Source organism: Pseudonaja textilis, chromosome 2 (genome assembly GCF_049901715.1).
Source record: "Pseudonaja textilis isolate UNSWEBS1 chromosome 2, rPseTex1.2, whole genome shotgun sequence".
NCBI classification, from domain to species: Eukaryota; Metazoa; Chordata; class Lepidosauria; order Squamata; family Elapidae; genus Pseudonaja; species Pseudonaja textilis.
In genome coordinates this window covers 175,983,118-176,009,631 of record NC_141991.1, presented here as the reverse complement: position 1 = coordinate 176,009,631, position 26,514 = coordinate 175,983,118, and the positions used below count along the sequence as shown (strand labels likewise).

General features: G+C 36.2%; 1 protein-coding gene across 1 annotated transcript in view; it reads left to right on the top strand.

Moving 5' to 3' along the window:
• The window catches only part of SVEP1 (sushi, von Willebrand factor type A, EGF and pentraxin domain containing 1), a 129,856-nt gene that overhangs the window by 12,940 nt on the left and 90,402 nt on the right, over positions 1 to 26,514 (top strand). Inside the window, exons 4-7 of the mRNA XM_087926537.1 lie at positions 17,307 to 17,465; positions 18,241 to 18,420; positions 25,274 to 25,453; positions 26,199 to 26,396. Of these exons, the coding sequence (XP_087782663.1) occupies positions 17,307 to 17,465; positions 18,241 to 18,420; positions 25,274 to 25,453; positions 26,199 to 26,396 (717 nt within the window). The remainder of the gene's footprint in view (positions 1 to 17,306; positions 17,466 to 18,240; positions 18,421 to 25,273; positions 25,454 to 26,198; positions 26,397 to 26,514) is intronic.

Here is a 26,514-nt window from a genome sequence, read left to right as displayed (position 1 = left end):
TTTTTTCTTCCATTTCTTTATTATCCACCTCTTGCTGATTAGATAAGTGTAGGTATCCTCTACTCTAAGACATTATTTACCTCTTAATCAGATGCATCTGTTGTCATGGTAAAAGTCATATAATGGAAGGATCAATACACAGTAGTTTATAATATTGATCAAACATTGGCTAATGTTTTTCTGTTCGCTTCACCAAGTTCATTTTTGTACCTGGATATTCCCTAGTCAGATATAGAATTCTAACAATGTGTAGACAATGCCAAAATAATCACATTAAATGGTTGGTCTTTCAAATGGGAGTGTTCACTGGCATCTACTTTAGGTTTCTGAAGAGAAACACTAGTTTACCCAGCTAAATCAGAACCTGATTTTAACCCTGAAAACGAATCTGATATAAGATATATCTATTGTAAGAATGTCTCATCTCTTTATAACATACTTTAGTAAAGTTAACAGATATGACCTTCCCAGTTATCAAGAGAAAAAGTAACAATGTTTTCTTTAAAAATCAGAAAGTATGTCTGTTCCAGCCAAGGCCTCAAATTTTAAGAATCCCTAAGACCTTCTTAAATCTCTTGGATCCCTACATCCTTCTAATTACCTTGTATCTCCTAAAGGTTTTCTTAATCATTATTTTTTATTATTTAGCATATGGCAAATACATGGACTTATAGTGGCTCAAATGTTAATGTCCAGTCCACCCAGCCATTCAAGGACAGGGTGGACTATATTGAAAAAAAATCAGACATTGGGCTGGTGTAATCCCTTGATGGACATTCGGACACAATGTGATGGATAGTTTGTTGAGGAGCACCACAGCCGCACTGAGGTGTAGAGACAAGACCCCACTTAAACAATGAGTCCTGGCAGACATCATGTTGGGTACGGATTCTGTTCACAGTTAACCAATGCTGGTGAGGAAGGTCAAAACCTGGCACCTTTTGTGTAGGGTCAACTATGGAACTGCCTGTATCTGGGTATTCAGCAGTCTGTTTGGCTTTCCACTGTGTGTTGATGTCAAAGCTGTTAGACAGCTGTTGAGCGAGTGCCAGAGAGGGCTTCCTGGATCTAAGCCTGCCAATTGATAGATAAGGAAGATCAGCGTGCACAGGGAGAAGTGGGTTTCTCATAATTTTGTTGTATTCCTTCACTAAGGCTTCTTTCCTTCGTAGAGCTGGTGGTGCAATGTGGCTCAAGATGGGGAGTCAGCAAGTAGGTGTAGATTTTATGCAACCACTTATGATCCTCATTGTATCATTTAGTCTAGCATCGATATTGCTAGTGTGGTAGGTATTAAGCCGAACAGGGGCACAATATTTAGCTGTGGAGTAGACCAACCCTAGTGCTGATATTTTGAGAGTAGCAGCTGAGGCTCCCCAACTTGATCCTCGTAGTTTCTGGAGTGAGTTGTTCCTTGATCTTAGCAGAAATAAAAAATTCCTTAATCAGTTAGCAGGTATCCTAGAGATGGTCTATAGCTGATTCTTGAAGTCCAGAAGAATGAATTCAAAAAAATACTCTTCTTATTTCTACTCATACCAAATCAATTCTAATTCGCCCTAGATTCTCCTGTAGGACACAATTTTAAAAGAAGAAAATTCTGCATCAAATCCAGTCCTTAGAATGTTCATTGATCAACTTTCATAATGTAGCCCATAACATCCAACTGAAGGTCTCCATTAGAAGCATATAATGCTGATACCAATTGTTCAGTTTCATGAATTTCTTATAGATCTTTCCCTAGTCCAGTTATAAGATGGCCATTTGCATCCGACAGAAGCTCAGTCATCCACTCTTACTCTAGTACAGAGGTGGGGAACGATGGCCCCTTCATGAATTGAGGACTTCAACTCCCAGAATTCCTGAGCCAGCAGGTCCACGAGTCATAAGAAGGCCATCATTCTCCAACCCAGCTCTAGCATACAAATCCACTAATCCTAATTGAAGATTTTTATTAAAAGCAACTGCCTCAGGGCTTCCACCTAAAAATACATTACTTTTTCTGAGATGCTTATTAGATAATAGTCTCCTAACATCCATCACAAGTCTCTTACTTTGTGTTTCAGTAATATAGACCAGGAGTGGGCAACTTTGGCCCCATGCTGTTTGAGAATTCTGAGAGTTCTCAGGTCATAAGCCTACTCTTCTCAGGTCAAAAGCCTATTCTTATATAGACTGTACTAGTACTGCACGGGTGTCAAACTCGTTGTGTCACATTGCTGTCACCTGATGTTTCGTGACATTTTTCCCATTTGCGGAGCTGGAGCATCCAGCCCTCATGCTACCCGTTTGACATCCTTGCGCTAGTGCTTTCAGTTAGCGGGGTTGCGGGACATGGAAAAATATTTTGTAATAAATAAGTACACCAGATGCACTTCAATTTGACTATGTGGTGTATGTACTCTGGAAGCCTAGAGCAATGATGTTTAAACTGCAAAGTGACACATATTTTATGACGAACACAAATTCTGTGGATAACTGTTGTCATAAGTATACAAAGATCACTGATAGGAAATGAAAAAGAGGCATTTTATCACTTTACATATTATTTTCAGAAAACATACATCTGCATAATTTCTTGCATATACAGGCTGGCCTGATGCCAACTTTTTAGCAGTGTTTTGAATCTTTGAAATTGTTAAAATAATAATACTTCTTTAAAAATCTGATGGATGTGTCCGTGTTACTGGATGGAAACCAATAATTGTCTTTCCTTGAACTTTTGATGACATTTATAGTGCCTTTTGTTGTAACATGGCAAGATGTATCAAATAATATTTCTGTATCTTATCCAGAGTGTAATCATTCAACTGCCTAGAAACTGTTTTTCTCTTTTTCTTTTTTCAAGAGTGACTTAATGTAATAAATTAGCCTACTGCTTTCCAGATGTGCCTGATTGTAACCCCCATCATCCCCAGACAACAAAATTAAAGAAGCTGAAGTTTTAAGAAGTGTTTAGGATGCTTCTGTTTGTAAAACAAGACTTAAAAGTAAATCATTTGATCTTTTTTTTGAACTTCAGTTGTCCAAATGTGGTTGCCAATAGCCAATTGCTAAACAGCATTTAATAAATATAAATATGTATGTTTAAGGCTTGTTATCTACGGAGTCCAAGCAATGGAGCTCTCTCTGTTGTAGCTCTAGTTCTTTGGATTAGATAAAACTATTTTTGATCCTCTTGTATTTTTAGGAGAAATGTTAAAACTTGGCTTTTTAAGAAAGCCTTAGTAGGAGAACTAATATAAGCTAGAATGCCCATCCAAGTTGGGGTTTATAAATTTTGTTCACGATGGCATTAGTTTCTTTTTCAGTAATGTGTTGCTACTATTTATATTTTATATCACTTCTGTATTTTAACTCTGACTATAGGGAAGGTAGGTACACTCATATTCCTCCTTATGCTGAGTTCCATAAAGCCCAGTAGAGAAATGTGTTTCTCTTCAAGCTACACGATCCTGATTTCTTATGTGCAAATGGAGATAAGATAATGCTGGCTGTTCCCAGAAGCTATTGTAAAAAGAACCAAGCAACTAAACCAGGATTAGCCTAAAGTGGCTATTTTTGGCAGGAGAGATAAAACACAGTTTTTGAAAAATTGCTCATCAGAAAATTAAGCAGCATTTTCTGTGTCTCTCTCAAACTGCTCATCATCATCATTGGAAAGCTGGCATTCCCAAACCATCATTCTCAGTCTATATAAGAGAAAGTTGTTAACAATATCAGTAATTGTTTGGAGTGTGGTTCAGGCAACATGTCTATGTATCTTTCACTAAAAAAATTAATATTCTGCTCCTTTAATGTAGTTATGGTATGTAAATATCCAACAGTTCTCACAGTGCTGCCTAAATATTTATGTATACCTTACCCGTCATGTGACTGTACTATTATTTATCTTTCTTATTTTCTTTATTTTCTCTTTTATTGATGGCATTATTATTATTCTGTTGCTTTGTATGTACACTGAGAACTTTTGTACCAGAAACAAATTTCTTGTGTGTCTAATCAAACTTTGCCAAATAAAATATTCAATTCATTTCAATATTGGGAATAAAATAATTGTCATTCCAAATCTAGAGCAAGAATTTTAGTGTTTGGAATGTGAATGTTTCTTTAACCAATGCTTAGGTATATTTTATCTCTCCTAACAGAAATTATATCCAGCTAGGTGGCAGCACCCAGCTGATCTTGGCTGAACTCAAAAGCTAAGTTAAATGAATCAGGTTTAGTTAAAATTCAGTTTGCATTGATTATGAAGTCATCAAGAGCTGAGTCTGAATTCAAGACAGACTTTATTTGATAAGAACATTTTCGCCTTCTTGTCTTTCAGCATATGGGTTCTAGTAACTGAGACCATACACTTGTATATTTTTAGCTACTGGATATTTTATATTGGGATAAATTGCAATCTATGTAGACCTAAAGGCTCCAGAGAATATTCATGCATGCTGGAGGAAACATCTGTAATGGATACCCTCTCACTTTGATTAACTATACTTCAAGATGTATATGTGAGCCTTGTTTCAGCTGTGTTGTCAAAATACTTAGCAGGTAATAGGTGAGAATAGCAAGGGAATTTATATGTTTGGATGTAATCAGTGTTTTACAGGTTACAAAATAATTAATTCTCTTAACCTTTTTTTAAGATGTAAAACAACAATTCAGTTGTTTTGAATTGTTATTATCTTCATACAGCAGAATGGAATGAAGATGATTAGAACAAAACAATATCAAATTTGGATAGTGAAAATAAATACCCATGTTCTGTTGAATTTCTACAAAAAGAGAAACGTCCAGATCAAAACTGTATTATTATTCCTCTAACCTGTTAAAGACCACATTTTGAAAAAGAAGTCATTTAAGCTTCCATATTGACTTTCAAATTGAGAAATGAACTCCTTGTTTTCCAGACTTAAACAATTCCTTCTAATAATTAAGCCAAGAAATTTTAGTTTCATCCTTTTATAGACATACTTTACACGTATCTAATATATTCAAATATTCTTTAATTGAATCTTTGCTGTTATCCTTCCCTTCTCATTTCTTATGGAGATATTCTTTCTGGAAGGTAGAAAAATAGCCCCTTTATGATGGAAAAGCTGTGGATGGTACTTAATGTCTATAGATCATTATATATGTCAAGTATGTCCTGAAAAGGAAGAAACTAAAATTACTTGCCTATAAAGTTTCCCTCATAGAAGTCACCACCAGGACTGGTGGATGAAAATGGTCTCATTTGTGAGTGTTTAGCTCTCCAATTCAGAAGCTAGATCTATTCTCAGGGTGATCCAGGGCACTTCTGCTTTTTCTGTGTTGTATTGCTGCACATTCACAGTTTACCAAATAGGAAGCAAAGAAAAAGAAAGAAAGAAAGAAAGAAAGAAAGAAAGAAAGAAAGAAAGAAAGAAAGAAAGAAAGAAAGAAAGAAAGAAATATTATTTAAGTTTTTACAAAACATACAAATACAAATAAAATACCTTTTTTTGAGAACAGCGTAGCCCCGGGTTATCACTTCTCCATACAGACATAAACTCAATACATGTTTATCTTATACATTCTAATCCATATCTTATAAATATTTTCACAATTTTTTCAATAGCTTTTCCCTTTCTTTACTTTCTATAGCCTTATTTTAAATTATCTCATTCCTTTCTTAATTCAATTACATATCTTTTTCTAATTTTTAAAATCTTTCTAATCAATGTTTTTATACTTTCGTCTGTCCTGTTTACAATTTCATATTGTCTCTTCTCATAAAACAAATTTTCCCCTGTAATTATTAGACTGGAATGTAACACCTTTGTATCTTTTTTCAAATCTTGTTTAAAAATTTAAGTTGCACTTTTACAGTTAAAACATTCATTTTTTAACCTCTATTTTATAACACATACCTATTTTCAATCTAATTCTGCTTGGTACATTCCCTTAAAAATACCCACTAAATTCTTAAAAGAAAAAAGTATATATGTATATGTATCTGTTTTCTTAAGTTTTCGTGGGTATTTATATGTACGGTATTCAGCTTTGTTCGGGTATTTTCCCATGTCATTATAGTTGTGCTTTTAAAGTTGTAGCAATGTTACGGCAGAATCTCATCTGCCATCATCATATACAGAAGCCTAATGATGGCAGATGAGATTCTGCCGAAATGTTGCTACAACTTTAAAAGCACAACTATAATGACATGGGAAAATACCCAAACAAAGTTGAATACCATATGTATATATATCTGTGTATATATGTATAACAATAGTAAATGGAATAATTATTCTATTCAAGTACAGCTCTGCCATTAATATTAATAACAATCTTTTACATTTCTATTTCTTCTAACAAACATTACTTAGTAATATCAGTTGTCTTTCACTTTAATCATCTATATTTCATATTTTACTTATTATTGTCTTTAAATAAAAAACAAAACAATAGTTATTAGTAGTAGTCAATAAAATTATTATTCTTATTCAAATTCATCTTGTCAACTGATAAAACTCTTCCATGTTTCTTTTCAGTTTTTTTAACTTACTTTTTGAATCATTGAGAGACTTATTCTTTTTACAAACAAATATTCCGTTACAGATCAATACAAATTTTTATATCACTTTAATCATCTAAACATATTTTCTAACTCTTTTCTATTTCTAATATAACAATGCTATCCCATGCACCCTTGCAGAATCCTCTCCTTAAGTTAAATTTTAACCATTGTCTCTGTGTCTTTTAAATAGGTTTATACCTTTAATTCTTGTACGCTTTTCCTGTACCTTTATATCTTGTTTCTGTCCTTTGTAGCTTCTTTTCCTTTCCCTCTTCCCTCTCTTCTTCTCCCTCCCCTTTTTATTCCCTTTTCTATCTGATTCTCCCTTCTGTGATCCTCCCTTCAGCTTCTTCACTAATATTATGATTGCTTTTCAAATTACTCTTTTTTTTTAGTTGTTGCTTCAATGCTTAAGTTTTTAACTCCCTTTGCCCCCTTTCCCTTTTTTACCCTGCTTAAAGTTGCTTGGTAGTTAAAAATGGCTTCTTCTTTATCCTGCCCTTCTTGTTCTGCCAGCGTTTCTTGTTTTTCATAGTTCAAAATCTCCATTTCTAAAAATTGAAATATGAAGCCAAAAGATCCTCTTCCTTCTTGTGCTTCTTCTTTTTGTTCTTTAAGTCTCATTTTTAACTCTTCAAGGAGTGATGCCATTTTAAAAAATTTTAAACAACCCACAATTGATTTTATTTTGTTTCTTTAGGATCCACCATCCAAAATTCAAGGAATCATCCAATAATCCAAAACTGTTTCTTGCTTCTTTTCTCACTTTCTCTTTCCAGGGGCTTAGTTATCTTGTAACAAAGTTTCAGCTACAATGTATCTTTTGCAAACCTTGTTAAAATTCCACTATTGATTTTTTTAAGTTCCAGGTGGTCTCCTCCATTTCTCAGGTTCCACCCTCTTGTTTCCTTTTTCCCTCTTCTGCTTTCTTTCTTTTTTTAAGAAATTTTTTAAATTATCCAAGAATGTTTATTCCTTTGACACTTTATTTTCAGCTAGAAATAGCCTATTAATGTCAAAGTGGATTAGTATCAATTTCTTATTTGAATCTCTTCTTCTTAATGTTCCAAGTCAATTAAAACTGTCAATGTGAGAGGAAGAAAAGCCAATTCTGTTTCCTTTCCCTTTCTTTTTCGCCGCTTAAGATCTTTTTTAGGAATAGTATTAGTCTTTCAAATTCAGGTTCCAGGTACCTTAAATAAATGTTCTCCATTCAACCTGGTCAGTCAAACTTTCTCCTTTAAACTTCCTCCTGCACAATCTTGTCCAGTCGGGTTCTTCTTTGAGGTGGCCATTTCTGACCAACGCTGCAACCGCCTTTGGGAAAGGGAGTAATGGCCAGCCGAGGAGGAGAGATGTGGCTCTCCTCAACCCCGCTGATGGTTCCCCCTTCTTCACCACCTCTACGGGGTGGCTTCAGCCCTGAATCCGGGCAGCTCGGGGCGCTCCAGCAGCGAGCATGGATCAAAACCGCGCATGATTGCGGATTTTGGTCTGTCGCTGAAGAAGCCCAAACTGGAAGTCAGGAAGCAAAGACTTATTGAAGGGGCCTGGTCACATCAATTAAATTAGAACAAGTATAATACATAGGCAAATTCCAATGACATGGTTGAGACAACTCTAACATCCGTAAATGTTTTGGTTGACTTCTTCCAGTTGGACTGTAGAACACTGATTTTTATTTATGTTCACTGTATCATGAAGTTATTTTTTCTATAAAGGAGTAAATGCTAAAAATTATATAAAATATAATTGGTTTTGTTGATAGGTTCCATCTCTAACTTTTTTTTAACCAGGAGAATATTTAGTTCATATGACAATCTTAAAGCAAATGGATGGTTTGTAGCTCAGGAGGAGCCAAAATTTTAACAAATTGTGCTGTGATCATTTGAGGTCGATGCATTTATGTGTGTTTAGGATATAGTTCAGCATTTATATCGTAACTCAGTGACTAAATGGAAGCTTATTTAAGAATAGGTCTTTCTTTTTAGCAGTCCAGATAAGCCACTACATTTGACTTCTGTTCTTAATCATAGGCTGTATTGTAAATTAAGTACTGGCTTAACCTTAAACAACAAATTAAATCTTTGATTACATTCTAATAGTACTCTGCTTTGATTTCTTCCTTTTCTTTGATTTATTATGAATAGCTTGGATAAAAATTAAGCAATATGCCTGCTAAAACTCACACATTGACATTTTCTTGGTGTAAGGGAAATTTATTCTGCTTTTATGAAAACAGTAAGATTTAGATAACAATTTTCCAAATTTCTTATAAAACTGTTTCCCCCCAGATTTAAAAGTGGAAGCGTAGCCCATCAGTTTTACACAACTGAGTCTAAAATAACTATTTTATTGCCAACTACAGGTGACAATGACATACATTAGGGACTCTCTGGACAACTATAGCTGCATCTGGATTTGATATAATTACATTTTTCCATTACAACTGAACTTTAATAAAGTTTTATTTTTGAGCAGGATACCAGAAGAACCTCAGTTGTTTTGTTGTTATTTTTTGCATGTGACATTATTTTTTCCCTATAGCTGGTACAGGGTAATGCTAGCAAATTATATTGTCTTTTATATTGTCTTTTAAAGGCACAAAATGTCTTTTTGAGCAAGAACATTGGATACAGAAGAGGCCATTTTAATAACCAAGTCTAACTCTTGCAGAAATCCAAATCTGAAGCATCCTTCACAAATATACCCTGCCCTTGAACATATCCAGTGACTGATAGACTGCCTCCTCTTTGTTGAATTGGTTTACATTGTTAGGAAGGTGTTTCTAAAATGTTGTCAAAACTTCCCTTTCTGTAACTTGAATTCATTATTACGTGTCCTGCACTCTAGAGCAAGAGAAAACAGGTTTTGTCTTTGACAATATTTCTTCAATGTTCTTTAACCTGAGCTAAACATTCCCAACTTCTTGAATCTCTCTACATTAGGGGTGTCAAACTCACGTTGTCACAGCATCATCACACGACATATCACAATTTTTCCCCTTCACTAAACCAGGCATGGGTAGTATATGATGCATCTGGCCCACGAGTTTGACAAGCCTGCTTTACATGCTGTAAGAATTGCCCACTTCTATTCATTTTTAATTTTAAGAGACCACCAATGGAAGAGAAGACTAGTATCCTTGCTCCTCTTTATGCTCTTCCTCCTTCCCCTTGACAACTATAAAACATTTTAGTTTTGGGGGTGTGGCTGGAGGCTTATGATTCAATTGGAGTAACGGCCAGAATCCTGATACTTCTCTTTCTCCTAAGTGCAACCTCTTCAAGTAGAGATGGAAAATGTTAAGGACTTTCTCTTAAATAACTGTAAGGTACGAAAGATCTGTACGTGAAGGTTCAATTAAATTTCTTGCTAATAGCCTATATACCAAAATCTTCTCAACTAATGTGGACACCTGCTTAGAGTTAGATAAGGATCAACAGCAATCAAGGACAGTTGTATTTAGTTCTCACGTGGCTTCAGTTATATGATGTCTGGCTCATGATTATGACATTGTAGTAAGCTGTAGTCATTTTACCATCATTTCTGACATTCCCTGCCATCATCTTACAAATGGGGAAGCTGGGAGGAAAACAGAATTTACTCTTGTTTCTGCCATTTTTCCATCTACCCATGCTGCATAGCACTTGCCCACAGCATCTAGATTCCCCCATGGCAGTTGTGTTTCTGGTTGCATTTCAAAGTGCCTGCTTGTAGCAAACACCCGTACTCTGTAGCACCTGTCCATGGCACCCTTCACAGTACCTGCACACCTAAGCATACTAGTACCTGCTTGTGCAACTACCAGGCAATACCTGTGTACCTGCCAACTTGCTTGCCTGGGTCTCCCGCCGCCTCCTCTTAATAGCTTGTGTGGTTCTGGGGTTACAACCAGGGCTACAGGATTGCCATCACCAAGCACTGTGGTCATGTGATGTCAAGCTTTACAACTATATCACTTAGCACCATAAATGCCACCATAAGGTAAGGACTATCTGTTTGCAAACAAATTTTGCCACCTAGATTTAAGTAGCAACTCAAATCAGCATACTAAATTAACCGCACATCTACAAGCAGGAATGAACCACTTAAGTAATCATAAATTTCAGCTAAGGACATTTAAAGCAAACTATATAGAAGCAATGTTCGTATTCCTTTGTGTTTAGTTTTTCAATCTACTTTGTCCCCAGTTTGAATGAGCTGCTCTTGTCTCCATCTGTCCTTTGTTTTTATAATGATCAGATTTGCTATTTTGCTTTTTGCTGACTGTGTGAGACTTAATCTCCACAATATTCAGAAAAGCAATAAAAGAATTTCAGTTTGCAGAATTAAAATTCATAGGTATTTGGGAATGAAATAAGAATGCCAAAAAACAAAATGATGCAAGCTGAGGTAATTAACAGTTTATATGGCTCATTTTAGTGCTTTTTCACAAATACATTTAATCCTTTGTCATATATATTTGATAATGGAAAATCTACACATCATTTAAATGTGAGCACTTGGGTTTAAGTTACATATGCCCATGAATACATATATACCAGTTTAATTTGTTTCTGCATTGGATTATCACTTACTTAAATATTCTCACATAATTTATTCTAAACAGTATTGTAAAGTTTTTGTCTCATCTAAATCAGCAAAATTTCTTTCTGAGTAAAAGGGGATATTCAGGCCTTTGAACGTTCATTTGGAAGTCTGTTCTATCATGCAGTATATTTTATGTATGAAGTGTGAAAAGAACTGAAATCTTAAAATGTTAAATAGGGAAGCATGCTTGTTTTCTTTGGGGAATTAAAATCTGATCACAGCAAATCTTACTCATTTCTACTAGCTACTTATTTCATTTGTTTTCTCTCTAAATCAAGCTAAGTAATACTACATGGAGCACAGAGAAATAACAAGAAAAAATAAGCTACAGAAATTAAAGGCATATTTTATTTAACAAACTACCTTTGCTTTCAATACACATACCATTTCATATATTTTTCTTCATCCTTTAAATTCATATGTCTTTTTCAGGAATTTATAAACTTGTAAAAGACTTTCTCAATCTTCCCCTTTTAGTCTTAAATGTATTCCTTCACTATGAATAATGAATAAACTTATGCTTAAATCACATTTCCAAACGAAATTATAATTCTTTACTTGGTTCTTTACTTTCCCAATGGTCCAGTCACTTCTTTATCCTTGCACCATGTTTCCATCTTGTTGTATTTCATGTCAACTAGTATTTATTTATAATGTACATTTTTTCATAAAAATCTCTCCATTATCCCCATTCATCGTAATATAACATGCAATTATTACCAGCCTATGAATTCCATTTTTATCTGCATTTATACAAACTACATGAGACTCTTCTTCCATATATTTATATATTGCTACAACATCATACTTTTATCTCGTTTTCATTACTAAACTAACATCTTCAGTTTCCTGCATGTATTCATCAACTGTACTTGACAAGATCAATCACTTTCATTCAGACTGCAATAACTCTATCCTTCCCCCTTTACTTAGTTTCACAGTTGTGCTGCATAGCTAAAGTATTTTGTTTGCTTTTTTTTGCATTTGTTAATACATGTGTTTTGGCCATTAATTCCTATCAATCCCAAGTAGCAATTTTCAGAATGCTTCTGTCATCATAAGAGGGACTCGTGGATCTTGATCAGAGGTGTTGTAAGTCAAGCTAATACCACTAAAATAAAGTGCAGGCTATGTTACTGTGTTTGGTAACATTCATGCCTCAAGCTTGTGTGGTGCTGGTTTTCAGATTTTCAGACTGGCTACTGAAGAGGGTATTCACAGGGAAAAAGGCCAGGACAGTTATAATTAATCTAAATTGATTAATGCAATCCCAGTTCTTATAATGTCACAGATATATCCCAGTCAGCCACAATGAACCTGGGTAGCAGTAAAGAAAAAATTCCATGGTATCAACGTACAAAAGTAATTGTTTTCATTGGGCAAGTTTTATAGCCCTTCAACCTCCTCTCCCCATTGCTTACTTTTAGCCTTAGAAAGGGAAGGTTACATATTAGTGAGGATTACCTACATTGTTAGGTATCTAGCAGTTATTAGGTGTCTAGTTAAGAAAAAGGTGGGAAATAATTATCTAACTGTTATCTGACAGCTTGTGAGAGTAAATAGAGAAGTTAGTTTGTCAAAGCAGCCCTTTTCCTTGTGTTAAGTGAAAAATTCAGGTCAATCACAGGACATTGTGCTGATGTTAAGGAGAATACCAGTGAGAATCAGAACAGAACAGAATATTCTTTATTGGCCAAGAATGATTGGACACAAAAGGAATTAGTCTCTGGTGCAGAAGCTTTCAGCAAGCAACAGAGAATAATAATGATACCAATAAGAGGGGATGGTAAAGAAAATGAGGATAATAATACTAGAGGTATACATTATGGATAAATATTCTTAGGCATAAGACAGTGCTGTGAGAGTTAGGTGTTTACCAGAGTGATGGCATGGGGGAATGAAACTATCTTTATGTCTAGTTGTTTTGGCATGTAATGCCCTTTAGTGACTGCTGAGGGGAGAAGTTGACAGTGTTTATGTCCAGGATGTGAGGAGGGGGTTTGTAGATATTTTCTCTGTAGATTTTTTTAATGTGTTGCAGTGCATTTTGCCTAGTATGCTTACAATGTCAGTTACAGTTTTTAATAGATAATATACCATCTAAAATAAACAGAAAATCTTTTAAAGTAAAAATTTAAGTTTATTTTCCTTATCAGTAGTTTAATCATTTTTTTTGGCATACAACCATTATTTAAATCATGTCTAGAATTAGAAATGTTGGTATGGTTTCAGTGTCAACTTTAGGCTGTTCATAATCATTAGGAGAAATCTATTTTTATCATTAACTTGGAGATCTTTAGCTTCAGTTTTGTCCCAAAGGGCATAACTAAGACTCTGGAAAAATGATGTATTTATAACATAAAATTAACTGTAAAGCAATACTTTCATGAGTCCTGCTAAATGAAAGCAGATATATTTTAAAACTGTTGAAGGAGTTTATGCACTCGATTAGGAAATTACAGCCCTGATTAAAAGAAAATTGAATTATCAGCTTAAGAAATGAATTGTGAATTATGTAATAAGTGTTGTGATATTTACTCTTCTGCTCCAACAATTAGCTTTCTTGACAATTGACAAAGATGGGGAGCAAGGGACAAGATGCACAGGGAGAAAAAGTGAAGTCTTAATCTTAGTCCATTCACTACCTCCAGAATGACACACCCATTGGGGTCCCAGGCCAACTGGCAGAGCCAGGTCTTCAGGTCTTTTCAGAAGGTCAAAATCTTACCATGGGGTATCCAATGTTGGGCTCCACATCAGAAAAGTCTCCTTTTCTGGGCCCACCAATTGGAATTCCTTGATGGGTGGGGTCCGCTGCATGCCCTTCTCGTGCAGGTGGGGCGATCCAATCCCATTGGCATAAAATGATTCCTCAGATAACCTGAACTAATGCCATTGAAGGGCTTTAAAGCTAAGGACCAATTTGATTAACCTTTTTTGAATTGCTGCTCCACACAGTGTCTTATACCCTTTATATCCTTGTCCCTTTATTCTACTAAATTCCTTTGAAGAGTCTGAAATATTACTATTTTGATGTTTTTCTACATTAGGGGGGAGTTAATTCCATTTGTGCAGCCTGTTTTTTTGAGGTTCCATGCCACACCTGAGATTGTGAGAATAGCCATCATTGCATGAATACACAGTGCCCTTTATGGCAACCACATTGACCAAAAAGTGCTCTCAAAACTTTCCGATTGGTTCAGTAACTTCTGTTGATTTAATAAATAAGCTTTTCAACAAGTGTATATGTTGCTTTGAATCAATATTTCTAATCTCTAGATACATAGACTTACAAATGTTTGTAGAGTAGACGTGTGCCGTTTAAAATGTTTATTTTCTTAGCTGTCGCAGCTGTCACAGATTGAACTAAGCTTGAGGAATTTGCTTCCAGGCCACAGAAATAAGCCCTTTTGTCACGTTATGATATATTTTTCACTTGTGTCTTTATATAAAGTTTTATTTTATAATTTACTTACAAATTCATATTAAATATTAGTGTCATTGAGAAAATATGTGTATAAAGATCAAAATTCTAAAATAGTATTCTTTGCACATAGACAGTATGAACATTTCCATAGGGAAATGTGAAGTAATCCTAGTTGGAACCTTCCAGTTTATTTACTGTATTGAATGTTATTTAATACATCATACATTCATAGAAATAATCATATTAAAACTACTGTAAATAGAGGGCGATCCAAAAGGGCAAGTAAAGTTCAGGGAAATTGCATCTCTGAGCTTTCTATCCAGATGGTAGAGGAAAAGAGAAGAAAGAAATACTCAGGAGAGACTATTCAGAGATACTTTCCTTCAGTCCTTGGAGTAGCAGGAAAGTTAAGCCACCATACTTGGAACTGTTTGTTTTGCTGGTCTTTTAAATCAGTGGTCCCCAATCTTTTTGGCATCAGGGACCAATTCATGGAAGATCATTTTTTTCCACAAACTGGGGGTTCCTAACAGGCCATGGACTAATACAGGTCTGTGGACTGAGGGTTAGGTCCCCCTATTTTAAATGGTCACAGTTTGCATTATGAATGAATATATGGAAATGCTAGCACTGTTTAATTTTTTTCTCAAGGATATGTTATCTAATTTTAAAAACACTAGTGAGCAAGTTAAAGTCACTATTTTAAAAATCAATGTACTTCAAAGCAAAGGAATTATAGGGCATAATCCCACTCTTACATTTGGTAATTTATAATTGAATTGAAGTCATTATGCTACTAAAATTTTTGCACTTTCGCTTACTGCTAATGCTGAATCCAAAGAATGTGTGATTATTCAACATATGGCTGAACTGTTTCTGAAATTTCTTAACTCTTAATAAAAATAAAAGGTAAAACACCAATCATTTGGGGGACCTGCAGCTGGGATTACAAGATTTGTAGCTATATTAGAATGGCAAAGGCAAAGGTAATACTATGTAGTAATGACTTATATTTGCTGAATGGCCATAGGATATTAAAAACCTTTGGAAAACATTATATAGATCGAAAGGGTAAAATAGGATAAAATTTTGGAAGAAGAAGGCATGGGGATTGATCTAACGATATTGTATTATAAAAGATGTATGAATGTAATAAACTGTCTACTACAACATCTAATTTTGCTATAGTAAAAAAAATAGTAACATCTTGCAATGTGATTGCTGCAGAAACTGATGGTATTCAGTTTTTGATTAATTCATTTGAAATCAATTCTACCATTTTATATTAAGCTTTTTGTATGTAATCGTATTAGCATTCTAATGTAAAATTTATTTTTAAATCTAAGCATAGAATCAAACCCATGAAGATAATCCTAATTTACATTCTGCTAAACTGTATTAAATAATTTTTAATAGATAATATTAAAGGGATTGTAAACAACTCGGTATATGCTGCAACAATCTGGATAACAGAAGGATTGACTTGGGTAAAACTGTCTTAATGCACACCTGCAAAGACTGGCCATGATTTGTGTAGGTTCGCAAAACAACAGCTTCCATTTTAATGCAAGTGCATACATACATGTGTGAATTTGCTGATCGCTCTAAACAATTAATTTTTTTTTTCCTTTGAACCTCTCCACCAGAAGATCAGCTGGTAGTGAAAATCTCTTGACATTTTTGATGTAACAATTCCACTTTCTGCAAAAGAGAGATATAGTATAATAGAAGACATAATAGGCTCTTAAGGATGTACAGCAAAGCAAAGGAGAGCCAAAAGTCTGTAATGTGACCAGCTATTAGCATTTGATATGGAGGAAAATGACATGCAGATTATTTATCACTTCTAATTGAGTTCCCTAAATAAAAGCATTATTAATATGTAGCTCTTAAATATGTTCTCTTTATATCTATTTTTCCTTCATACTGAAATTGTTTTTAAAAATGAAACTGAGGAAGATTTAAAATATAATATGTACATTGAGACTAGATGAACAAGATGAAATAAAGAAATTAATTTGAGGCATACAATCTAAAAGCCCAAATAAGGCAGGGCATAAAAATATATTAATTTTAGAGAAATAATGATACAAGTTTTATAGATAGTGAAATATGTGGTATTAGCAAGAGAAAGAACAAGGAAGTGTGAAAAGCCAAACTACAAGGATCACCTATCGGTCACAAAGTCATATTTGCCAAGAAACCTTGTCTGGCTTGTAACAAAACCACAAGCTAGGGAGTTTAGCAAGATGGGTTTGTGACATCCAGCCATCCTAGCCTAGCAACAGGGGAGGGGGAAAGCTGTGTTTCAAGTAACCAATGAATGAATGACAAGTTATATTTCTGTGTTTTGCCCCTTCTGAAGAAGTGTATAGGCATGTGCTGTTCTGTAAGAAGTTTGTTCAGAAGTAGCTCTGACTAAATTATTCTGAACCTGTTTGCACAAATAAAATCAACTTATTTTTGGATTCCAAGGTCTCGTAATTTCCTGCAACACAAAAGAGTTTGTATAATACAAAATCCCTACCTACATATTGCTGTTTCTTTTCCCAAAGAATGACTGACTTGATTTTGATGCAAAGGTATCATGAAGTAGCATACACATGGATGCAATCTGTGAATAAAGTACATAGGGGCCCCTCTATCATCAGTTTTGGAAGTCAGGGAATAAAACCGCAGATGTTGCATAACTATATGTTTTACTAGCCTAATCCTGGCTTGCCTTTATTATATATCTATTTTGCTTTGTAGCCTGTCCATCTGGAACTTATAAGCCTGAAGGATCACCAGGTGGAATAAGCACGTGCACCTCATGTCCTGATGAGAATCACACTTCTCCACCAGGAAGTACTTCTATTGAGGACTGTATATGCAAGGAAGGGTATCGTCCTAGAGGTAAATCGTGTGAAGGTAAGCTACCTCTTAAAGAAACAGCTCAATCTAAAATTTAACATCATGAACAATATTTCTTACTTGAATTTGTCCACTGGGAAATTAGTATGTATTTCCATGAAATCTATAAAGTTATATTTTCCTTCATGTCAAAAGTGCATGTGGCAAACCACAGTAACCTAATAATTACACATATGTGATGATGTCATCACTGAAATAACTTCTTGCTTTTGGATATCTGATCCAAGGATGTATATGACATCATTTACAGGAGGATTTCCTCAAGTGTATTATATTGCCAATTTGCATCTCCCTTGTCCCTTGCAATGCTCATGGTTGTCAGATGCCCATGGCTATATAATATACAGAAGGAGTGGATGAAAATTATTTTAGGCAGTTTTCTTTCATTTGTTGCATTATTTTTTATTTTCTTTCATTTGTTGCAGGTATTTTCAGGGACTTTCCAACAACTTCAATAGTTTTTAGGCACACGCTTTAATTGCCCTTTGAAGCAGAAAAAGACATTGATGAAATAGAAGCAATAATCTATTGATTAGGATATTGATTGAAAAATAGTGCAAATATTTTTTTTTCAGTTTTTGGTTGCTATAATCAGCGTAAGAATAGCAAGAAGGACAATAAAGTTACAGTCTTTAAGTTAAGTGAACATCTTAAAGAAGATATTCTTTAATATCTGGGAGAAAACCCTGTTGAACTCACTGTGGTTCTGAAGTTTTGAATAAAATAGAAATGTGTTGTGAATTATTTCCTTACTGTTGTGTATTCTAATTAGCGGTCCACTGCCCTGAGCTGCAGCCTCCAGAAAATGGTTATTTTATCCAGAATGTCTGCAACAATTACTTCAATGCTGCTTGTGGAATCCGATGTAAAACAGGATTTGATCTCGTTGGAAGTAGCATAAGACTTTGCCAGCCAAATGGTGCCTGGTCTGGTTCAGAAACAACTTGCAGAGGTAGGACATTTTATCTTGCCTCTCTTTGGCTGGGTTGGTTTTTTTAAAAGAAACTTTCGAATTGGGAAGAGTATGCTGTTTTTTGTCTTATTTGCTTAATATGTCACTACATCTGTGCAAGCAGTAGAATCAATATAGAGTATTAAATATCAGTTTTTATGTCATTAATCATATTTGGATTATTACATTTTATGTGTATATTTTATGCATATAACGTTTGGGTACAGCTTTAAAGTTATATGAACAAGTGACCAGGGAGAAAAATTCAGCCATTTAATTCTGGATAGCTTAGGAAATATTTTATGTGATTGGTTACTTCTCCCAAAAGGACTGCTGCAGAGGGAATTACCAAGCATTTATCTTAACTGCACTAGGACTAGAATCAGCATAATTAAACTTCTATGCTGTGTGTAGACAGGGAAATATTGTACATCCATTTCCACACCTCTCTATATATGTTTGAAGTATGAAGAATTGCGGAAAACACTTTTTTGTGTATTCGTACTCCTTGCTTGCCTGTGCCCCAACTTACACTAATTTTTATATTGAGCTCTGGTCAGGGAGATTGCCTACCATGATCTAGATGAGGGAGCGTTTGTTAAATTGTTAATTAATTTAGTTATTTGTTAATAATTTTTGACATAAGAATTAATAGGAGAATAAACATTCAGTAGGAAATTGAAAATACTGCTTGCACCAGGGGTGGGATTTTACCAGTTCTGACCGGTTCTATACAACTGGTTGTTATGCTTCTGCACAGTTCGCAGAACTGGCAAATCATGCCCCTGGCTGGTCCTGGCATTGCTAACTGCATTCTCCCCTGCCCAGTCAATCCTTGTTCTGACCAAGGCTTCCTGAGACCATAATTAAGCACGCACTTAGTTAAAACAACTCTTGTTTTATTTCAACACTGGGAATTATGCTCATTCTCAGACTGTAATGAGTCCCAAACAATCCCTCGAGATAAGCACCCACCTTTCTCTCCTTTGAATTGCTGCCAACAACTAAAGTGCCAAATGAACTATAAAAAACCAACCATAGTACAAAGTCCACACAGAGCTTCAAGGATAAATCTGAACAGAGCGAACGACTTTGCTTCCTGCAAAGGTTTGTCTACCTTTGCATGTCCTTTATACCTTATGGGAGGGGCAATCAGCTCCAAGCATTACTCCCGAGTCGCCCCTTTTGTCTCAGCTGCTCTTGCCTTCTAACAGTTCTGAGCACACACACACTGGGAACAGGCTCCCCTTGTTCTGCCTCACTGCTGCTAGACTCTGGAGGCTCCGGAGTCAGCACACCACTCCCAGATGGTCCTGGCCCAATCTCTGCATCGTATGCAGGACCCTGGTCCAAGTCCTCTCCAGACTTCCAGACTGGTCCCCATTCTTCCCCACTGTCTGATTCCGCTGCCATCTGCACAGGCTGCCGGTGAACTACAACATTCCTTAAGGTATTTTTTTTTCCCCTCCCGATAATCAGCTGTTCTGATGATCTTGTTCTTTGCCAATTATAGCAAAACTATTTTCAAAAGATTTTTACAACAAGATCCCAGCGTCTACCCAGTGTTGGGTTTCTTTTTCAATCTCTCTCCCAGAGACTATTTTCCTCTCAACTTTCCTCCTTCACTTCTTCCCTCTTCACTTCTTCTCCCCCTTCCATTTCCAAGATTACCAAGAGAGAACAAAAGGGAAGAGGCCATGTTTGATTTACCCATGAGTATGCTCAGTGCTGTTCGTCTCCTTTCCTTGGATCCACTAAGTCAATCACTGTTTATGTTTTACTTCATTTGTGTGGGGGGGAGACCTCTTTTGGAGGCCTTCTGCCCGTATTACTGCATTCTTCCTGTATTTACTTTAATAGGAGGGTTTTCTCTCAAGCTATCATGTTTAATTAATTATTAATTAATAGGGATATCAATAAAACAGTTTTTGGTATATCTGCAAGTAAATAGGTATACACAACTATTTAGAGCAGGGGTCTCCAACCTTGGCAACTTTAAGACTTGTGGACTTCAACTCCCAGAATTCCTCAGCCAGCTGGCTGATTTAGAGGACAAGTATATTAACTTTAAGTTTTTAATAAATAATAATGGATTCAGACAATATTACAGTCACTGACTTGGTCTCCCTTACATTTTTTGGTAATGCCTTTAAGTCAGTCTTGATTCCTAACAATTGCATGGACTAGTCTCTGAGTTTTCTTGGCAACATTTTCGGAAGTAGTTTACCATTGCCTTCTTCCTGGGGCTGAGAGAAAATGGTCCAAAGTCACGCAGCTGGCATTATGTCTAAGACAGAACTTGCAACCTCCTGGTTTCTAGCCCAGTGCTTTTAACCACTATTCCAAACTGCCTATACCTTACCTTTCTTTCTGAAATTTATATAACGTTCCAAACTCAAGCTACTCTGATGCTTACATTCCATAGTGTAATTCAGTTGAAACCTAATAAATATCGAACTAACACCAGATTGATTGATTGCTTATTGTAACCTATGACTATCATTAAGTGTCGTACCTTATGATTCTCAACTCCTGATGAATCTATCTTTTCTTTTATATATACTGAGAGTATTTACACCAAGACAAATTCATTGTGTGTCCAATCACACACATTCTATTCTATTCTATTCTATTCTATTCTATTCTATTCTATTCTATTCTATTCTATTCTATTCTATTCTATTCTATTCTAGATAATATCACAGCCTGGGCCATATTTCAAGATAGTTAGAAATCTCATTCCCATCCCATCCCTAAAGGTCTTTCAGAAGAACCAAGCCTTCATGGATTTTTGAAATCTTAGCAGGGTTGGAACTATTGTGATATCTTAGGACCGTGATGGGGAACCTACGGCACGCAGACCCATTTGTGCGGGCACGTGAGGCCCAGCCAAATTTACCTACACTGCGCATGCATGTGCCTCCCAGCTGATTTTTGGCCCATTTGAGGCATTTTTGTCCTTCCGGAGGCTCAAGGGAAGCCTCTGCAGCCTCGAGAGGCTGAAAAACGGGCCTTTTGGAAATACCGGAAGTGCCCAAAAGGGCTCGTTATTTGGCCTCAGAGGCTTCCCCCAAGCTTCCGGGAGGGCATAAACGGTCTCCCCTGGCTCCAGAGGCCCTCCAGAGGCTGAAAACAGACACTTCCGGTATTTCTGGAAGGCCCGTTTTTCGGCCTCCCGAGGCTGCAGAGGCTTCCATCGGGCCTCCGGGAGGGCGAAAACAGCTTCAAACAGGACAAAAATCAGCTGGGAGGCACACGCATGCTCAGTGCAGGTAAGGGAGCAGGGCAGGAGTATTGCGCACGCATGCACATGGGCGGGGTGCATTACATTGTGGGTGCTGGCGTGGACACGCTTTTAGCACACCACAAGAAAAAGGTTCGCCATCACTGTCTTAGGATATGCTGCTTTGGATGGGGAAGGGCTGGAGCAGAGAAGATCCCTTCCTATAGTCCCCTGATTACAGTGTTCCTTTAAGATCAGATCCTGTGGCAAGCTTTCCCTTCCAGATCTCATCAAGCATATGGATTCAGTTCAGTTTTGTAGCTACCCAAGTGTATCCATTAAATCACTTTTCTCTTCATTATTTCTATAGAAACTGTACTTTCTTCTCATTTGTTGTTTGAGTTAATGGAAATGAATTGGTAAAAGATTTCATATGTTTTGGCCTTAACAGCTAGTGTCTAATGCTCTTGCTTCTTTATTCCATTAATTTCCTTGGAAAAGTCTGAAAGATGACGGGTTTTATCCTCTCTGATCTTGGTTTTTTCCAGCAGTATGTATAGTTTTTAGTACTGTTATTCTCAACTTTAAAATATGGCTCTTCTCCACTTATACATTAATATAGCATGTTTTGAGCAAATGGGAAATCAAAGGAATAGTTTATGGACCATCACATTAATCCCAACAAAAGCCTTTCTTCCAGATTTTGATCATATACATCATGAAAAGAAACAGAAAAATAATAATTTCTTCGGGCAGTATTGGACTGTGTTGTTGAATTTGTATAATTTCATTTTGTTTGCTCTTATAGCAAAATGTGGCACACATATATTACTAAGCACTATTTAGCACACAGCTAAAGAACACACCAAAGGCCAGGCAAAATTGTAGCAACCTGTCATTGTTTTGCACATACTTATAGCCACTTGTGTTGTGGAAATACTTTAGAAAAGATGCTTTGTAGAACATGGGTACATGATACACTTCTTTTTGAAGCTTTAAAACATCTATGTGTTTTCCCAGACTCCTGCAGAGCCATCCCTGTATACTCAAAGTGAAATTGCTTTGTGTGCACATGCGCTCAGAGAAAACTGGGAACAGTTTACACAACAACCATCTGATCCTGGGAAGATGATTTAAATCAGGGGTGTCCAACCTTTCACCTTCCCTGGGCCACATTAGAAGATGAAAATTTGGTTTGGGCCGCACATAAAAGAAAATAACAATAATGATACCTGATCATCCAAAAAAACCATAGAAAACATAGTTAACATATTAAATTTATTTGGAAATGAAGTTAGTGAGATGTTTTTATTATTAATTATTTATTAAAAATTATTTATTTTTTATCACAGTTTTTTATCACGGTTTTTTTTATCATGGTTTATTTTCCAGCCAAATTTTGTGGGGGGGGGAGAAAGCTCGCCCGCCTCGCGCCTACCTCTCTTCCTGCAAATGGCCCGGCTGGATGAGGCAGGACTGGAAGGCAGAAGCAGCAGCAGCGGCGGGGGCAGAAGCAGCGGTGTGGGTAGTGGCGGCGGGGGCAGAAGCAGCAGCGGTGGCGGGGGCAGAAGCGGAGGCGGCGGGGGCAGAAGCAGCAGCGACGGCAGGGGCAGAAGTGGCAGCGGGGGCAGAAGCGGCGGGAGCAGAAGCGGCGGCAATGGCGGTGGTGGCAACAGCAGGAGGTGGCGCTCTGACGGCGCCTGCTTTTTCTGTTGCTGCTTGGTCTGGCGCTCGCCTCGCGCCTGCTTCTCCTCCTCCTCGCTGGCTCTGGCACGAAGGTTGGGGTGGGCACTGGGCCGCATTACAAGGTGACCTGGGCCGCATGCGGCCCTTGGGCCGCAGGTTGGACAAGCCTGATTTAAATAAATTCACAGTGAAGCTTTTGGGGTTTTGCTGTATATGTACATATGCAAATGCTGTATATACCCTGCTTGTACTACGTACCTGAAATACTGATGTGTATATGCTATAAGCATATACACATTCACCACTATAGTGAAAGTAAATTAATTAGGATAACAAGATTCGCTATATAAAACAGATGGAAAAATATGGAAATTATTTTTAAGATCCTTTGTGTCTTGTGAAACCCACAAGTGGTTTTTATTTAGTTTCTCTTGAATGATTATTCTTTCACAAGTGAAGTAGAGTTCCAGTCACTGCTGCAGCCAGGTGTGAAAATTGTAGAGAGTTATTGTACTTTCAGTACAATGAAGTAGACCTGTATTTCATGCCTACTTGCCTTTGTTAGTGTTCTGTGATTGACACGTCTTTGACATGTTACTAGTTCATTTACTGTAAAGCTGATTAAAAGTTTGGCACATGGAGATTCTTTCTGCTCAGTTGGGCAGGTCTCAAAAAACTAAGAAAAATGAATTCCTTCTTTCTTAACAATTTTTGTAATATTTGGTCTTGGTTGCAACATGGTAGAAAAGTATACATCATCAATTTACATCAGGTTTTTCGTAAATCCTGATTTCTGAAACCCCCTATTCCTATGAAAAGCCTCCATTCTGTTTTGAAGTAATAGTGAAAAAAGTACATCTGTTAAGTAGTGAAAAAACTTTTTAAAGTATTTGGAAGTATTTCAGGACATTCTTCAGCCATTTGGGAATGGGGAGGGAATAAACTCCAGTCATGCTTTAATCAGGCATTTTTGTGCTGAGGTTTGGCTTGCTGCTCCTTGTTGTTTATAAATACATTGTTTATATATTTATTTTTACTGGAAGTGACCAACACTTTCACTTTCACTTGAATAATGTCTCCCTTTGGGGGAGGAGTTTTCTTATATTGGATGCTGCTTACATTTCTTGTACAATGAGTCTCCTTTTTTGATGTATCTTGGTTTCTAAACTCTTGGATTTTTTTTTTAAAGGAAACTTGAAGTTTGCTTTTTATGACATTTCTTGGAAATGGGGACTCTACTTGGAAAAGGCAACGAACAAGTTTTGATCTGTCCTCTTTCATTTCAGAATTAAAAGATGCTTCTTTCAAAAGTTTACAAAGGAACATTTGTAAACAAATTTATATGAGACAAAAGTCACTTTAATGCACTATTTTTAACACTTCCCCAAAGAATGAAGTGCCAGGTACTGTAGAAACAAGGCTAATTTAAAAAAAACCTCAAAATTCAAAGATGTGTTTTAAATTACAGGAAAACAAAGGTGCCATAGCAGAGCTAGAGAGAGAGAGAAAAAAAGAAAGGTTGTGAGTAAAAATAGGTAAAGAGTTTGATTTTTTTTTTCTAATATTCCAGTATAGATGGAGGTAGTTAAAGAGAAAAAGCAATGGGAAAAAAAGGTGAAGATTTGTTCTCACTGTCCAGGTTCCAGGATTTTAGGGGTGAGAATAATATTCCAAGATAAGATACTTGTCCTGCCTGACAGTCCGATATTCCCAGGATAATATATAGCTATAGTTCTCTATTGCAGTTGTTATCCTGTGGATATCTCCCAAGATTGAAGGTATAATATTCCAATCTTCACTTTAAATCTGTTGCAAAAAGTTTAATTGAAGTGTGTATGTATTTACAAAAGAGATGGACATGATATGTGTATCTTACTCAATTTACTCTTAGGATCTATTACTTACTCTTGTTAAAAATGCTTATACATTATTTAACCTCTGCAGTTCGCACATGCCTCAAACTCTCAACCCCTCAAAACGGCCATATTAATTGCTCATTAAGTGAGATCTCTTATAAGACGGTGTGCTTATTCACTTGCAACGAAGGCTACGAATTGGAAGGCCACACCAAACTTACCTGTCAAGGCAACTCTCAGTGGGATGGGAAGGAACCAAAATGTGTTGGTATGTTTCAAATACACAATATATATCTTTAGTTTCCTTTATTTTGTAACAAAGTTTGTTTGGTTGCTGTTTCTAAATAATTTACCATACAGCCTTTAGCAGACTTCCTTTACGTCCTTCCACAATCACTTTTTAAAAATGTATTACCTAGGGTACATGTTGGTATAAGAAAACGGTGGATGCTTGTTATATACTGTACAAGTCAGAAGAAAAAAAAATCTGATTTTAAGCTTCAGTGGTCCAGAGAGGAACTTTCAAAACATAATTGCTGGTTATTGTATGTTGTAAAAACATAAAAAATTATAACAAGTTTAGAATAACTGGTTATATTGATTTTCTCTCACACTTCATATGTAACATTTACTCAAGATTTGATGTAAATATTTGCAATTGTAAGGGGACACACTGCTGATGCTGAGCTTGTGAACTGGAAAGCTGACAGCCTGGGTTTGAGACCTGAGCACTGCAATAATGCACCCATTATTTGCCGCAGTCTTGCCCACCTAGCAGTTAGAAAGCATGTGAATGTAAGTAGATAAATAGATACTACTTTGGTGGGACCTCGGCATATAGTCTTGCTGGCCATATGAATTATCTTCGGACAACACTGAACTGAGATGAGCACCAAGCCCCAGAGTCAGAAATGACTGAACAGGGGAAACCTTTACCTATTTGCATTTAAATACTTGTATGAAATGTATTTTCTATTCATGCATGTTGTCAATAATGTACTTCCTTTTTCTAGAGTTGCATTGTCCGGCCTTCCTAAAACCAAAAGGTGTTATTGTTCACCCTTATATTTGTGGGCTTGAACAATCAAAATATGGAACTGTGTGCAGGCTCAGTTGTCCAAATGGATTCCTTTTGTCTGGTGTAACAGAAGAACTGAGGTGTTTACACACTGGAAAATGGAGTGAAAATCTGCAGATAGCTTTTTGTAAAGGTATGGATTTTGATAATAATTTGCTCTCATTAAAAAATAAGAGTTTTTAAAAATGTTTTGAAGAAAGATATAGTAAATAATGTCAAGATTTGAGAAACCAAGATTGAGATAATTAGCA